Source organism: Heteronotia binoei, chromosome 4, assembly GCF_032191835.1.
Source record: "Heteronotia binoei isolate CCM8104 ecotype False Entrance Well chromosome 4, APGP_CSIRO_Hbin_v1, whole genome shotgun sequence".
In the NCBI taxonomy this organism is placed as follows: domain Eukaryota; kingdom Metazoa; phylum Chordata; class Lepidosauria; order Squamata; family Gekkonidae; genus Heteronotia; species Heteronotia binoei.
This window is the reverse complement of record NC_083226.1, coordinates 156,089,677-156,106,749: the sequence shown is the minus strand read 5'-3', so window position 1 is coordinate 156,106,749 and position 17,073 is coordinate 156,089,677. Positions and strand designations below refer to the sequence as shown.

General features: G+C 39.8%; 1 protein-coding gene across 4 annotated transcripts in view; it reads left to right on the top strand.

The window, feature by feature from the left end:
• Positions 1–17,073, top strand: part of NIPBL (NIPBL cohesin loading factor) — a 194,778-nt gene that overhangs the window by 108,113 nt on the left and 69,592 nt on the right. For 2 of the 4 annotated variants that reach the window (XM_060236062.1, XM_060236064.1), the window contains exons 9-10: positions 9,240–9,872; positions 15,089–16,627. In XM_060236062.1, coding sequence (XP_060092045.1) covers positions 9,240–9,872; positions 15,089–16,627 — 2,172 coding nt within the window. The remainder of the gene's footprint in view (positions 1–9,239; positions 9,873–15,088; positions 16,628–17,073) is intronic. The other 2 variants (XM_060236063.1, XM_060236065.1) reach the window with 2 other exon arrangements.

Below are 17,073 nucleotides of genomic sequence, written 5' to 3'. Positions count from 1 at the left end.
AGGTGATCAAAGCATCATCGTTAATCTTCTGTGCAGTCCCACATGGGGACTGTGCATGAGGAGCCCTGCCTGATGGTAGGTTTGAACAGCTCAGAGCCTCCAGGGGGCGCTGTGTACCAGAGCAGAAGCTTGTTCCTGTCCAGTGACCACATGCTCCCACACAGCCGTGCCCCTCAGTTCCTGTTTTGCCACTGAAGGAGTCAGTTAAGAGTCTCCTAACGTCAGCACTGGTGAGGAATTGTGTTGTATTTTTTGTTCTTTGGATCTTTCTGAGCTATGAAATGGCTCAGAAGGCTTTGTTTAATAAGTGCACTTGCTGTGATGCTAAAATGACAGAAATAGACGATCTTGACGTGTGCCTGTTTTGTCTGGGGGAAGAACATAATGTGTCCACCTGAAAGGCTTGCCAGAGCTTTACCCCAATGCCCATAGTGATAGGGCTTTGAAACTTAAGGCAGCGCTCTGGGAGAAAACACTTAGAGTTTCTGATCCCCCATCTACAAAGACTGTTGAAAAGCCACCTATCACTGCTTCATTGGAGTTGACACATGATTCTACCACATGATCATAGATCTCAAAGGATATGCTTGCATTCACCACCAAACACCATGCTTTGTATGAACCACCTGCTAAGAAGGTGAAGACAGAAGGGAAGAATAAACAAAAAGCCACTTCTTATCGTAAGTCTCTGGTTCAAACTCTGGACCTGACTCCAGCATTGCAAAACAAGCCTGCCTGCAACATCTCCAGATTAGAGATCACCCCCAATCTCCATCTCAGAAGTGGAAATGGAGCTGGACTTACCAGCTAGTCAGGTGCCATTGGGTGTTAACTCTGAACAGATGGTTTCATAATCCAGCACCCCTCACCAATGAGTTGGCCATCTAACTTGCACAGGATGTCTCTGTGCTATGTAGAAGAATGGAATGATACCTTCAACTGACATTCGAATCTGCAGCATCCCTGATGGAAGACCTAAAGATGTATGGTGAACAAATGACACATATGGCACAGATGCTAGAAACAGATGGTTTCATGGTCCAGCACCCCTCACCGATGAGATGCCCATCCAACGGGCACAGGATATCTCTGTGCTGTGTAGAAGAATGGGATACTACCCTCAATTGATATTCAGATCTGCAGCATCCCTGATGGAAGACCTAAAGATGTATGGTGAACAAATGACACATATGGCACAGGGGCTAGAAACAGATGGTTTCATGGTTCAGCACTCCTCACGGATGAGATGGCCATCCATCCTGCACAGGATGACTCTGTGCTTCGTAGAAGAATGGGATGGTACCTTCAGCTTACATTCAGATCTGTGGCATCCCCGATGGAAGTCCTAAAGATGTACGGTGAACAAATGACACATATGGCACAGGTGCTAGAAATAGAAATAACCATATCTGAACATAAACCTAGAGATGAAATCCTGAGTTGGCTGTGCTTGGACTCTCTAGACATGATTGCTTTTCCCTTTCTAGAAGAACTGGAGGATATTACAGACCTGCTTCCATCCAATCCACAGGAAGAAAAATCAAGCATCTTTATAAAGAAGGAAGCATTCAGGTATTTAACTACACACACGCCTACCTTCATCCCTGGTGGTAGATGAGATGTAACCCAAAGGTCAACATCGTGCCCCCTCTGATGCAAGTTGGATGGTGTGGAAAGGAAGTTCCACTCCTCCTTGGCCCTGGGGTTTAAAATTGCATACTAAGAAGTTATTTTGGCAGGATTTCAGTTGTTTTTGTGGGAGTGGATGCTACCTTTTCTTGATGTTGTTACCAGAAGATAAGAGATCGTTAACGAAGATCCTATAGAAGCCATAAGACTGTCTCAACAGATCAGTGCTGGTAGACACTTTGCAGATGCAGCCCAGGCTATGGCTAGCGTGATTACCCTCAGAAGACAAGCACGGCTGAGGTCTGTGACATTGCCCAATGAGATGAGACAAAAGGTGGAAGACCCACCTTTCAAAAGGATCACATTGTCATCTTCAAAGACCGACAAAACTTTGTCCCTTATAATGTAAAATAAACAGTGAAGACTATGGGGGGCCCCTCAAGCAGACGTATCCCAATATAAACAAAGACCATATAACCATCAGTCTTGGCATCCCTACCATCAGGAATATAGATATGCTAATGTCCAAGGGGCTCAATATCCTCCTGCTAAACCTTTTGCATCTCAGCAGAGTTATCAAAGGCATACAGGCCCAAATAGGGCCCACTTTGTAAGCCAGTCGGTTCCACCCAACAGAGCCTTCCCAGCCACAGAAGTCTTTTTTACCAGAACCGGTGACAAGTTCAGGAGACCTGGACCTTAGATGAGTGGGTCCTAATCATAATAACATTTGGATATAAGTTAGAATTCAAATCTTTGCCTCCTTGTTCTCCCCTATTGGGAGTGGTTAATCAGATGATCTATTACAAGCATGGGACACTTATAGACAAGGGTGCCATTGAAGAAATAAGCACAGATCAGTCTCTAAAGTTCATCTACCATGTTACAACTTTTAAAAGTTCAATTCTTAGTTTTTTGAAATTGGTCTGAAGAATGCTAATTTCCATATCTCAGTTCATTGAGAACGCTGCAAGATCCTGCATTTTTCTTGTGGGGAACGGATATTTCAATATGCTGCTTGCCCACTATTCCTAGAGTTTCTCCTAATGTATGGCTGCAGTTGTGATCCACTTATGTCTGCAGGGACACAATATTTTCCATGATTTAGATCACCTGTGTTCCTTATTACCAAAACCTTTTATATGTGACTAAAGAGCCGTAATGAGCCAGACAGTTTAACAACAAGAAGTACTCTAGAACAACAAGTGGGTAGAAAAACATTTAGTGCATGGTGAATATAGAAGATAGTAAGGAAAAAGGAAAGGTCCCCAGTGCAAGCACCAGTCGTTTCCAACTCTGGGGTGACGTTGCTTTCACAACGTTTTCACGGCAGACTTTTTATGGGGTGGTTTGCCACCTACACTTGTCATCTACACTTTCCCCCCCAGCAAGCTGGGTACTCATTTTCTGACCTCGGAAGGATGGAAGGCTGAGTCAACCTCGAGCCAGCTACCTGAACCAGCTTTCGCTGGGATCGAACTCAGGTCGTGAGTTCAGACTGCAGTACTGCAGCTTTACCACTCTGCGCCACAGGACTCTTAGAAAATAATAAAGGTTGATATAAAGAAATAAAAGTCCTAACATGTCTGACTAGACGTTCCCTTATTCTAATCCAAACAAACTCACTTACCCTTGAGTGTGGGCACCCTGCTACAGCTTTTCCAGAGATAACATTTCTCTGTCTGAAGCCTCTCCAGAGAGAACAACCCTGTCTGCAGCCTAGCTTATTTATGCTTTCCTCCCAGGTCCCACCCCTTTGGACAAGTCTTCCCTCCAAAACTGCTTTCACCCAATCAGAGGGACAGAAGGGATCCTGGGAGATGTAGGCCCTCTAGCTATTCCTACACAGGCCTCCCTAGGCCTAGGATCATGACAACCAGGTTCAGGGAGTGAAAGAAGGCTGCACTCCTTATTTGAAATGGACATTCGCATTCTGTAAAGATAAGACTTTATTTTATGCATTTCAGGCCCAAGCAAGGGTAAGAGAGCATCCTCTCAGACACTTTCTAGATGGATTTTTTCCATCATTAGGCAGTGTTATGAATTAGTGAGGGTACTATTTCCTTAGGAGTGCACACACATCCCACTAGGACTGTGGCCTCTTCTGCTGCACTCTGGTGTGGAGTTCTGCCGTCAGAGGTTTGTCGAGCAGCTACCTGGTCATCTGTGGACATCTTTGTTCATCAGCTATGCTCTGGATCTTCAGGCAACACAAGAAACTCCACTGGGGAAAGTGAATATGTTCAGATAGGTGAGTAGGCCCCATTGCCTGGCGGTAGCTTTCTAGAATCCCCATGTGGGACTGCACAGAATATCAACATTGAAAATAGGGTTGCACTTACCTTTAACTGTTGTTCATCAAGTATCTTCTGTGCAGGCACACATACCCCCTTTCCTGCCCCAATGCATGCTTCTTCAACGGTGTAAGAGGTACTGAGGGGAGGGGTACTGTGGCGCAGGAGCATGTGTTCCCTGGACAGGAACAAGCTTCTGTTCTGGCACACAGTGTCCCTTGGAGGCTCTTAGCTGTAAAAAACCTACTGATAGGCAGGCCTGCTCATGCACAATCCCCATGTGTGCCTGCTTAGAAGATACTTGATGAACAACTGTTACAGGAAAGTGCAACCTTGTTTTCTTTGGGTTATCAGCTACATTCACTAACTCAGACTTAATGTTGATGCTTTCATGGCAGTTTTGTTTAAAAGGCAGATTATTTCGACATCCAAGAATAAGGACATAAAAGGTTACATAATCAGTAGCTAATCACCATAACTAAATAGTCAAGGTGATTAATACAATGTAAGTATGACTCTTATCTTGCCAGATCTCCACATACTATACTGGCATATGGGAATAATGTATAGTTAAAGCGTGTTGTTTTCAACTTTCTATAGTGCCTGAAAGTTTACCCAGGAACAGTATCAAAGGTGAATTGTATTGATTTGTATTATGAATGTTCACAAAACTGTGTACTTGAAATGCACTTTCAGTTTTTCCTTCGCAAATTTGCATTCTGTCAAAAGAAAAAAAATCACACATATTCCAGAATTGTGCCACTTGGTGACAAGAGTCAACATTTCCATTGCAAACAATTTAAGTGTAAGAGCATATGCATTGTGCGCCATTTGGATTGTCTAGCCTAAAGAAGAATAGCCACTGTTTACCATTCCGAAATGGTAAAAAAAATGCCCTAGTTGCTATAATGGATTATGAGGTGAGTGAGATCCCAGGTGAGAGTTAAGAGAGAGTGAAGGAAAATGTTGATTGAGCATTCATTTATTTTGGAAAGTGGTATATATTGCACTGATGTGTGAGGATGCTTCAGCGTGTTTGAACCAAGAGCAATTTATTCTGCATCTTTGGATGCAGGGGGGGAATAAAGTTCAATATTCAAGTTCTTTATGGTATTTGAGTCTGTATGAAGTACTTAGCCTTAAACTAAAGATTAGATATAAGTTTCATATTCCACAGGTTTGTACATTGCAAAACTACTTTCTGTGATTTCTAGAATAATGGAGATGTTTCCTTCAGTAAAATTATCAAGCATGTAGTAAAGTGTATAGGAACTGCAGTTTTTCAAGAGCTAAGATCAATAACTGTTGATGAAGATGAAGAATGGTAAGGAAATTTTCTCACAATAAAATTTTAAAAGAATCCTGTATTTGAAGGCTGAACTTAAGCCCAAAGGAAAATGAAAGGCACTGTCCATTGAACCATCTCTTCAGTTGGTGGAAATAGCTCATATAGTGGCAAGATTGACATTCTTAGGATCCCAAAGTGTGTACCATGTTGCCAATCTTTTATGGATGAGGAAGGGAACCAGGCATCACAGTGAAGTTGAATTCAACTGTAGACTCTGCAGTGTCTCAGAGATGAAGGAACGTCATCTTAAGAGAAGATAACGTTAGTACTTACATGCTTTTTGGGAGAGGGTAGGGAAAAGAAGTCTGTATATCAAAGTGCAGTAGAATTATTACTTGAATAGTGGAACACCTCTCAGTGAAGCAGTAAATCTTTTCAACTTTGAATTGTTTCTGTATGTGAAAGTTGCTGATACCAAGCAAGCTGCAACTCCCCATAGTCGGATGTATTGAATGACTAGCCATGAAGGTGAGCCCCAAGAAGCAAACCAGAACTCATAAGAAAATGTTCCTCCTCAAAAGAGAGTCATTCTGTGTGAAATACCTAGCTAAGGATAAATCCATCGTAGAAGTTTTCAGGTATATCATCATATACCTGGTGAAATATCTGGAAAAAGAGACTCCTGCTTCTTTCTAAAGCGCACTTATAAATTAGCTGACGTCTACTCACAAACTCAACCTTACTAAATTCTACGATCATCTGCAAAAGAAGAAGAGATGACCTGTAATCATCCCAGATTGAGTTTAACTATGCTTTTTAATGGAAGGGAAGTACTACCCTCCACTACTAACCCTTTTCTAACATTTTCTAGATGCAACCAAAATAGACTGTTACTGAACATCCTTTCTAGGCAGATAAACTGCATTGCAAGCATTCTGTTATATTGCCTTTGAAAAATTCTGAGGAAGAGGGACTACCTTGATTTCAACTTGTTCAATTGGTGAACTGCTTCTGCCTCAAAGTAGCTCAGTGATGAGGATCCCATGGTCCCATACATTCCTCCTGGAGAATTAAGATGCCCCCCGACTGTTCCACCAATTAAAGATGCTTATTTGGTGGGTACATGAAAAAGGGACTTTTCTGTGGCAGCCCCAGAATTATGGAATAACTTCTCCACGGAGGTGTACCTAGTGCCCCTCATTGTTGATCTTCAGGAGGCTATTGCAAATGGTTTTATTTAGGACTGCATTTTGATAGTTTTAGCTTTTATTATTGGCAGTCCTAATTGGAATTTTTAAGCTATGATTTTATGTTTTTTATAGTTGTTTTTATTGTGTTTTTATAATGTCTTATATTGTAAGCTGCCTTGAGTTCTGCAAGAGAGAAAGGCAGCTAATGTTTTAAATAAAATAAAATCCCAAATAAAGATAACTGCTTCATGATAATGAACTCACATGTCATTTGAGTGCTGTTACTTGATGTGTATCCCCTTTAACTTTTGCTAATCATGACTGTAATGTATTCTTTTTTAAAAACAAACCACCAAAGACGCAGAGCAAAAATATAATTTAACTGGTGATTCGTAAATATTAGCAGACAGTACATCCCCCCCCCCCCCCCGCCCCACGTAAAACTAACTTTGGGCAGTTTTGTCTGAGAAGTCAAACATGTTTTGACACAACACTCACATCAGACTCAAAGCAACTGCCAGTCTTTGTTTGGATCGAGTGAACAGTGTGGATAAAATTCTGAAATATGGAGTCTCTGAAGAGGGCCTCAAGGAATTGCCCATTTTCTGTGGTGGTGTTTCAGGAAGCAAACATCTCATGCATAAAAGCTTCGAGAGTTTTAGAATTATTTAAGAATCAGAATTCTATTGCTCCAGATAAGACAGCTGTTCATATTTCATGCAGGACCAAACTATTGTACAGTATCGCAAAGATACAGACTGGAGAAGAGGGAAATGGCAGTTAAGTTAAAACAGCTGACAGAATAAAAAAGCAAGAAGAATGAATGGTGGGGGATGGGGGCGAAAATACCCATTGCTTGTAATGAAGAATTTGATTTCTCCCCTTATCACATTTTCCTTATTGATATTTCCTTGAAGAAATTTCAGTTTTAGAATGACTTTTTTAGATTTTTAGGTTTTTTTTATTTTTTGCAGAACACAAATCTACCTGCGTATTGCTAAGGTGCTTATTAATATGGCTGGTTTTGGATGTCATTATAAACTTTCTCAATCATTGTACTTTGTTAGCATATTGTGAGACTTCACTTTCTCACCTCGCTACTTAAGTGGAAGAGTTTGCTTTCTGTTATGTGTCTCCTTAGACACCTGTTTAGATAGAAGTGTGATTTGTGTTCATTTAAAATGTCACAAAGAGTTTGTGAGAGGCACAAACCTGATTAATTTTGGACTCATCGGCTCCTTCATTCCTCAGTGAAAAGGTGCACTGTGTTAATGGACAGGACATAATAGCAAGCACTCTGTCTCTTCTTGTGAAAAGTATTGATAGAGGCTCTTAACACATTGCATGTAGAGTGTGCAATTACCTTTATCAGTAATTTTTTGTTTGGGTCTATTGGACCCAAAAAAATTTAGGTATTTTTGAAAGATCCCAGATCCTAGTACTGGTATTCAGATCTGGGATTTTTAGAACATCCTGAATTTTTTCGGGTTCAATAGATCTGAGAAGAAAAATACCAGTTTTTTTTTTTTAAGTCAGCCTGATCCTGGGGCAGGCTTGGTTTCTCCTGTAGCATGATTTAAACAGTGCTGCAGGAAAAGCTGGCCCAGGATCTGTGTGCCATGGAGAGATCTCTCCCCACTGCACACAGACCTGGCTGGCTGACTTCTCCTGCAGTGTGGTTTAAACCTAGCCCCAAAATCTGAGTACTGTAGGAAGATGTCTGGCTGCAGCACACGGGTCCCCTGCGGCACTGCAGGTTCTGGGGCTGGCTTCCCTTGCGCCTGGTTTAAATCAAGACAGCCCCAAGCCAAGCTGGTGGGAATAGTCTGCTCTCTCTCCCACCCCTCCACAGCATGGGCTGTTTTTTGCTGTCCCTTTAAACGTTTTAGGGACTGCAGTAGAAGCCCGACAAACAACAGAGAGGTAGGAGTAATCTGTTCCTGCCTCTCCACTGTTTTTGCATCTACTGGTGATTCCTGAGTTTATCTTGGATTTTCTTGGGTCTCTCCCCCCGCCCCCCACAATTTTCCTGAGAAAGTCCAGATGCATTCAAGGAGTCAAAATATACAAAAAATATGTCAATAAGTTATTTTTTTCAGGCATAGTTTGGGCTTGGGTAGATCCAAATGCACACCCCTAATTGCATAGATGGAAGTGTTCTAAATAATTGTTTAAGTGTAATGATGTGGTTTTAAAAATGCTTCCATCTACTTATAAGCAGAAAATAATGTTTCCAGCTGTAAAAAGACTTGTCTGGTTGATCTGTGTGAGGAGCTGAAAATGAATGAAAGCAAATTATCTATTTAAGATTTTTAAAGAACAAAATCACTTCTTGCATACAAAGTATTCCTGAACTGATGTGTGTGTGTGTTGACTTTTTGCAAGTCTTAGAACAGGAAGCTTCTGTGATATCATGTGAATTATGTGTTGTAGTGCATTTGCATGTTTGCTGTACATGATTTTGGGGTTTTAACTCTAGATTCTAGCGAACTCTGGATATGTCCTCGCTTTGATGGGCTTTTGCTTAACTAATAGCTTTTACTAGTTGGAATCCTGACATAATTGTTGCTTCGTGTCAAAATAGTTGCCATCTCTTTTTAGAATACCTTTCTTAGATTTGGATTGCCCAGTTGATAAAAAGTAGAGGCATCTTCTACTGCAGCTACTATGACTTTGTATTAATGAGGATTACGAGTTATTCCTTGAACTCAATTTTTCCTATTATGTATGTGAAAAAAATTGTAAAAATCCAAATGATTAATAAAGATTATTTTTAGTGTGTTTTGATACAAATGTGAACCAACATAACTGTTCAGTTTTTCTAAATTATTGTTCTAGGATCAAGACCACCATTAATACTTCAGTCTCAGCCTCCACCTTACTCATCACCTAGAGATGTCCCCCCAGACATATTATTAGATTCTCCAGAAAGAAAGCAAAAGAAACAAAAGAAAATGAAGTTAGGCAAGGATGAAAAAGACCAGACTGAAAAGGCTGCAATGTATGATATCATTAGCTCTCCATCCAAGGACTCTACTAAACTTACGTTAAGACTCACTCGTGTAAGATCTTCAGATATGGACCAGCAGGACGATATGCTTTCTGGTTTGGAAAACAGTAATGTTTCAGAAGGGGATATTTCTTTTAATGTTCAGTATCCAGGACAGACTTCTAAAACACCCGTTACGCCACAGGATATTAATCGCCCATTAAATGCTGCTCAGTGTTTGCCGCAGCATGAACAAACCGCATTCCTTCAGGCACAACAAGTGCCTGTTTTACAACCGAACACTTCAGTTTCTGCAAAACAACCTCAAAATCCCTTGGTACAGACGCATCAACAGGTTTCGCAACATGGAACTATAACGCCATACGATGAAGTTGAATTGGATGCATTGGCTGAAATTGAACGGATAGAACGTGAATCAGCTATTGAAAGGGAACGGTTTTCAAAAGAAGTGCAAGACAAAGGTAAAAATATTGCATACGTGTGCTAATATACATTTTTCTCAAATGGGTCCTTGAAAAGTGAACCTTTTATTTCATACTCTTAGCACGAGATCACTACTTGCTATTTCAAACTTTTTAGTGACTATAGCTGTAGTGCGACTGACTGCTTTTGGTTCTTGAGAAATGTAGGTTGCATTCATGTGCACAGTTAAACATAGTGATTTTTCCAAGTAAACGGGAGATAGTATAGAACTGTTAGAAATACTGGTTACTAAAGGTTTTAACAGTAGAGCAAGAAATAGTTGAATATTTAAAGTTGTGGTATTGGAGTAATATTTATTTACATGATCACTGTTTGCAACGTGCACTGTGTAATGCTTCAGTAGAGCTCTAGATGTGCCTATTGCTTCTTTAGTATCTTTGTGGCCTTGTTATATTTTATATTAAAGTGCTTTCGGCAGGATTTCTATGTCATCTGTTTATAGATATTGGAAAAAGATAATTCACTTCAAATTAGTGAGGTATAAACATACAAAAGTATTTTGGACATTAATACCATTGAAATAAACATTTGCATAATTGATTGTATGCAGGCATGCTTCTCCAAAAGCTGCTTGAACCTGCTTGAGCCCAGGTTCTGCTTTGACAGCTTATTACAGACCCTGCTGCTGTTGTCCAGTTTGTATGTTGTATAAACAACTGAGCAGTTCACTTTTTCAGCTGTATCTATAAGTAAATAGAAATATATGCAACACAGCTACTGGCTGCTCTTTAAAGCACAAGTCAGACCTCGCTTCATTTATTTGAAAGGCAGAGTTTTCTCTTCTTCATGTAGGACAGTTTCATAAACTAAATTTTGGGTTCAGCTCAAATGCATCTTGCGTTTTTCTGGTTTGGAGGATCCTGGCTTTTGTATTGCTTTTGTTGCTGCCATACATGTGTGCCACCCAGCCCCAGTATCAGGAGCTGGCGTGATTGATTATTTATGGGGACCCATATATTAATGGGAAGTACATTAACTCTGACTGGATGCTGAAGCCCCTGAAATCAGGGCTTTTTTTGAGCAGGAATGCAGTTCCTGCTGGCTTGGCATCAGGAGGTGTAGTCTGATAGGCAAATGAGTTCTTGCTGGACCTTTTCTACCCAAAAAGCCCTATGTGAAGCAATGATGGTTTCAGGGATGTGGCGTAATATGCAAATGAGTCCCTGCTGGGCTTTTTCTACAAAAAAAGAGAGCCCTGCCTGAAACTGTAGGGTTGAGGAGCAGTGGGGACTGGGCCAGAGTGAGGGAGCAAATGACTGCATCAGTTGCTGCGATAGAGATCAACAGTTGGCCTGGAGTAAATGATAAATGATTGGGCAGCCTCAGGTTCTGCAGGCAGGAGAGAAATCTGTAGAACTACTGTGCATCAGCAGGTGGGAAGCAGGTGCTCCTTCTTGATGCCAGGCTCAGTGTAGCAAACAGTAGCAGACCTAATGCAAGGTGTGATGAGCATCCCATGCATATTCCCCATTATGGCTTAGGAATGATGGCAGTGCCACTGCCACTTCAGTGTATGCAAAGTTACTGTTTTCCTTCTTTTTGTAAATCTTTATACTTCTCATTGAAAACATCCTTAAATGTGAATATTGTGCATTCTTTTAAAAGTTTTTAGAAAAAACTGTGTGCATTGCATCTTCTTTGCAACAAGTATTTAAAATAGTGGTGAATTATCTCCTGACACTCCTGGCTTGATTCCTACCCCCTGCTTCTGTTTGAATGTGTGGGTGGGTGGGGGGTGGGGGTCTGTGGCTTCCATGGATTTCCTTTGTAGCTTTAACCTCCCATACTGCTATCCGCCTCAGTCCTGAAAGACACATTCTATAGGAACAGCTTTTGCTACTGTACAGCTGCTTAAAAGAGGCAAAGAAGCCCTTTTCTGCAAATAAAGCACTGCTTGTGATTATTCTGTTTCTACCCACTATTGCAACCATTTGTCAATAATGATTAAATACAGGTATGCTTTTTCTGAATGGAACATACTGCTTTTTTGGTAAGATATGATTTTATTCTTGGTTCTTTTGAGTGTCTGGATTCTTAGAATATGTGGCCCCAAAAAAGCAACTTTTTAAATTGAGCTTTTAGAAGTAATTTAGAAGAACCTAAGGATATTCTAGCATTCAACATAGTTTTATTTAAATACAAGAAATGCCAAACTTAATTGCCTTATATGTCACAGAAAAACAAAATCTGCATTGCAGAAGCACATACGTGGGAAAAAAGTACTGTAAGTGTAAGTAGTTGATTGAAAACCTGAGTCCAAAAGAAGAGTGTGTATCAACATCAAACTGGACAACAATCAGCATTGTTCATGAGTTTGTGAAGTAGCTACTTCTGTTCAGTATATTTAGTAACCACCTTGAGCAAGGAATGGTCAGTGAATTTACCAAATTTGGGAGTGATGTTGAAGTGGAAGGACATACTCAGCTTCCAGTGATAGGTTGAAATTCACAGTTGTCTCAGACTGGAAGGCTTCAAAAGAAATAAAGCATAGTTGAAGGTACATGTGGAGAAACTATGTGTGAATTGGAAGCTAACTAGACAGTATGATTTCAGCATAAGATTGAGGCTATAGATTGAAAGTTATTCACTGTGGATAAAAGGCTAATGCCATTTTTGGATTTATTAACATTAACATAGTTCCAAGATGCTGGATATACATGCACTGTTCTATGCAACACTAGAATTCTGTGATTCCTCATTCACTGAGCAATAGAATTACCAAAACATCAGGAAAAGTTATAAATACCATTCAGAAATGACTAGTGATGTTTAAGAGGCTGTGGATACATGCAGAGTTTTTGCATTTTGTTCTTTGTGCAAAAAGTTAGAGGCTTGAAGTGTGCTCAAGCTTTTTTACAAAATGTAATTTCCAGGTTTCTGCAGTAATTGCCATAGTCTGCTACAAGTACCAGATTCTATTCAGGATTCCACATGTATGGAGTTACTAAAGATTTCCAGTCTGCCCTAATACTTTTGCAGAATGACTAAATTGTATCTGAATAAAAGAGATTAGCCATGTTACTTTTATTTGAGTTATAATGCTGTCTGTGCTATTTTTGCCATCTTTAAACATGTGGGGTTCCTTTCATTTTTCTAGTGATATATGTGATGCATAATCGATTGAGTCATGCAGCATCCTTTGTGGAGAATTGCTTGATGGTATCTGTATTTCTTTGTCTTCTGATAATGACATAGATTTATTATGTACATTTAAAGTTCTTTCAACTGAAATTACTAGACTGCATTCCTGAGTATATTTGTTTAACTTTGTGTCAACATTTTTACTAAAGTATGCTTCATTAGCTTACTAACATTAAATGTTTCCTTGTAATCAGCTGTTGGTATGGAGTAATGATACATAACTACTATTGCTAGTACAGCTTCTTACAATTTGGGAATTCAAACTGATGTGTTGGGAAAAAATGAATGAATTTATGTGTGCGCATGCAGTTGCCTTATTTAAGATCTCCTCAAATTGACCTACCAAGCTGCATGCAATCCATCAGCAGATTTTTGTTCCATAAGGGCCTGCAGGAACCAGAATCTGGCTGTGTAGGGGGGTGAGTACTCGGCAAGCCACAGTACATGCTTTCTGGTTGAATTCAGGTTAGTAGATTACAGGTTATGTGTCCTGCCACATATGCACATTTTTTACAGTCAGTGATAAATATTATAAATCAATATTAAACATAATTTTTCTTATTCTGAACATGAATTTAAATAAGTGTGTTTTATATATATATATATATATATATATATATATATATATATATATATATATATATATATATATATATATATATATATATATATATACACATTCAATGTAATGCGTATTGCTGGCTTGAAATCAGGTTTATTTCTCTCATATACTACAAGCTAACTTGTTGAAAACCATTACTGAACAACTCTTTCCAGTAGTGTATGTTGGGGGGCAGCGGTATAAACCTGTGCCCTTTCTGCTTCTCCATCCTTCAGCAAACAAGCTTCAGATGGTTTATAGCGACTTGCCATTCCTATCAGCTGATGGGTAGGGCCTGGTGGTCCTTTTCTCCTCTTAAATCTCTGTAATATTCAGTTCCAGGTTTTGCACAATTGTATGTTCCTGCTGCCTCTTTGGCCTGTGTTTATCAAATGGTCTGTGTCTCTCCATCTCCATCTCTTTAAATTAACCTGTGCAGTTGTGTTGAAACTGAACTGCATAGGGCGTTGTTTCTGTTCCCCAATAATCTGACTAGCTGCTCTTGAATACAGTAGTCTGGTCTAAATGGGCTTTTTAGTCTGATCTATTAAGACAGCTGTTAAACTGTGAGGTTTCTATCTCTACTCAAACCCCTTTAGGCTTGTTGTTTGTGGATAATGACTAGGAGCTAACTGATAATTCAGAATGCTGATAGTTCATTAACTTTCATACTCTCCCCTTATTTGGAATTTCCAGGTTTGATTCAACTGTAAGCAGACTTAGTTTACTGTTTTTCTCTAAAGTGAGGCTACTTGTACTTAAACTAAGGGAAAACTGTGGATTATAGCTGGGAACTGTTTCCCCTACTCCTGGTCTTTTTTTCTTCCTACAGACTTCATAGACTTACTTTAAGCTTTGAACTTTAGCTTTGTTACCTTGGTTAGAACTTTTATCATTTGGTTTGCAGATGTCAGAACTGGAATAATATTGTATTCATATTGGATTGGATTTAGCCAGCTTTCCCCCCTCAATCTTGCACAATTCTTCTCCTTACTACTGTCCCTGTCCAACAAGGCTTTTGTCAATGTAGGTTGCATGAGCCCCACAATAGCCATTTTGGGTGGTCATAGTGGTCCCCTTCCCCTTTTTTCATCAATAGAAAAGCTGGGTTGGATGCAACCCTTACCTATTACAAAGACTGACCAGCATGAAGCTGTGGCATTCGGATCCAGAAAAGCAGATACTGAAAGTTTTGATGTAAGATGTTAGTATTGTTTTCAATGTGTTAAGACAGAATAATGCAACAGAAGCCTTGCTTGTTCTCCCTGGTCTGTAGAAATACTTCCTGTATGCAGTTGGTTGAAAACTATATTGTTATGCTTTGTTGCTATTTGTAGTAATAACTTCTGAATTAGTCTGTAAACATAGTAAAATGAACATATTTTTTCACATGTGATACGTTAATTCATGCACTTGATGCACACTTTAACATATTCTCCTTTTGATCTGCAGATAAGCCTTTGAAGAAAAGAAAACAAGATTCCTATCCACAGGAGGCTGGAGGTGCTACTGGAGGAAACAAACCAGCTTCTCAGGAGACAGGTTCTGCGGGAAATGGGTCAAGGCCAGCCTTGATGGTTAGTATTGATCTTCAGCAAGCAGGACGGGCAGACTCTCAGGCAGCTGTAACTCAGGATTCAGACATCATCAAAAAGCCTGAAGAGATGAAGCAGTGTAATGATGGTTCTGTGTTTGTTTCCCAAGAGGATGTTGGAGTACTTAAACTAAAATCTGAGAACCATCCTGAAACCCCTAGGAAAAAATCAGATTCTGAAAGTTTAAAGGTGGAAGTGCAACACAATGAGAACAAACAAACAGAAGTGCAGGAGAATGAGAGTAAACGGATAGAAACAAAATGTAATGAAAGCAAACAGACCGAAATTAAACATGAAAGCAAACACGAAAGTAGGCAAACGGATGTAAAACAAAACGAGAGCAAGCAAAATAATGGTAAGCAGGATATAAGACAAAAAACTGAGACTCCAAAACAGAAAAATGAAGTGAGGCCAGATACTCCAAAACAGAAAAATGAAGGCAGACCAGAAACCCCAAAGCAGAGGAATGAAGGTAGACCAGAAACCCCAAAGCAGAGGAATGAAGGCAGGCCAGAAACCCCAAAACACAGGCATGAAAACAGACGGGATTCTGGTAAATCCTCTTCAGAAAAGAAGCCCGATTTATCTAAACACAAAATGGATGTGAAATCTGATCCTTCAAGGGTGAAATCCGAAAGGCCTGATGCATTAAAACAGAGGACAGATGGACGCTCAGTTTCTGTCTCATTAAGGCGTGATCTTGATATCCTTAAACACAAATCTGAGGACCGGAGTGAATCAGAGAGATACAGAGGAGATTCATCAAAGCTAAGAAGGCCTGAGTATTTGAGGTCTTCAAGTAAGACTGAGCATGACTCTAAACATGGCATTAAATCTGATAACTCAAAGGCTGAAAAATTAGAAAGAAAACACAGACATGGGTCTGGTGAGTCCCGGGACAGGCTGTCTTCTGGGGATCAGAGATCAAGACCTGACAGCCCTCGCATTAAACAGGAAAATAAAAGTGATATTAGTAAATTAAGACCAGACAGACCAGGTTTCAAATCGCCCAATAGTAAAGATGACCGAAGGACAGATGGTAATAAGAGCAAACTGGATAGTAATAAAGCACATCCTGACAGCAAAGCAGAATTTCCCAGTTTTTTGTTGGGGGCAAGATCTGGGGCTTTGAAACATTTTATCATTCCAAAAATAAAGCGGGATAAAGATGGCAATGTCATGCATGATACAAGGAAGTCGGAAGTTAAGGGTGAACCAAAGGACAAAGTAGAGAAGATTGGACTAGTGGAGGATCTAAATAAAGGAGCTAAACCAGTTGTTGTTCTGCAGAAGCTTTCTTTGGATGATGTACAAAAATTTATTAAGGACAGAGAAGACAAATCTAGGAGCTCTTGTTTCAAATCTAACAAGAACAAGTCATCCAGACCAAACAAAGGTAAGACTTCCTAAAACTTTTAATGGTTATGTTAGTTTCTCAAGGTGATAGATTATCCTCCTGATTTGGATAGAAAAGAGGAATCGGGTTTTTTTTGTTTGTTTGTTTTGCAAACTTGAGCTATGTTATACTGGTAGTAGATGATGATTATAATGATTAAAATAACTTGTATTTTACAAATGTATTGGGACATGATTGCATTAGAAAGTTTGTGCTTTTTGTTAACTTGTATATGAAAAGATTCAGAACATGAATTCATTTCTCATGGTCACCATGGCAAATGTCGTTTCTCCTACTGGCAAGTGTGACAAATCTCTGATCTTCAAAACTGAGAGAGGATCCTGATGACTCATCAACACAGTGTAGCAGAGATCAGGCCTTGCTGTCTTTTGGAGCTTGAGAAATGGATTGTCCCTCACTTTGCACCATGCTTTGAAGGTGTTTTG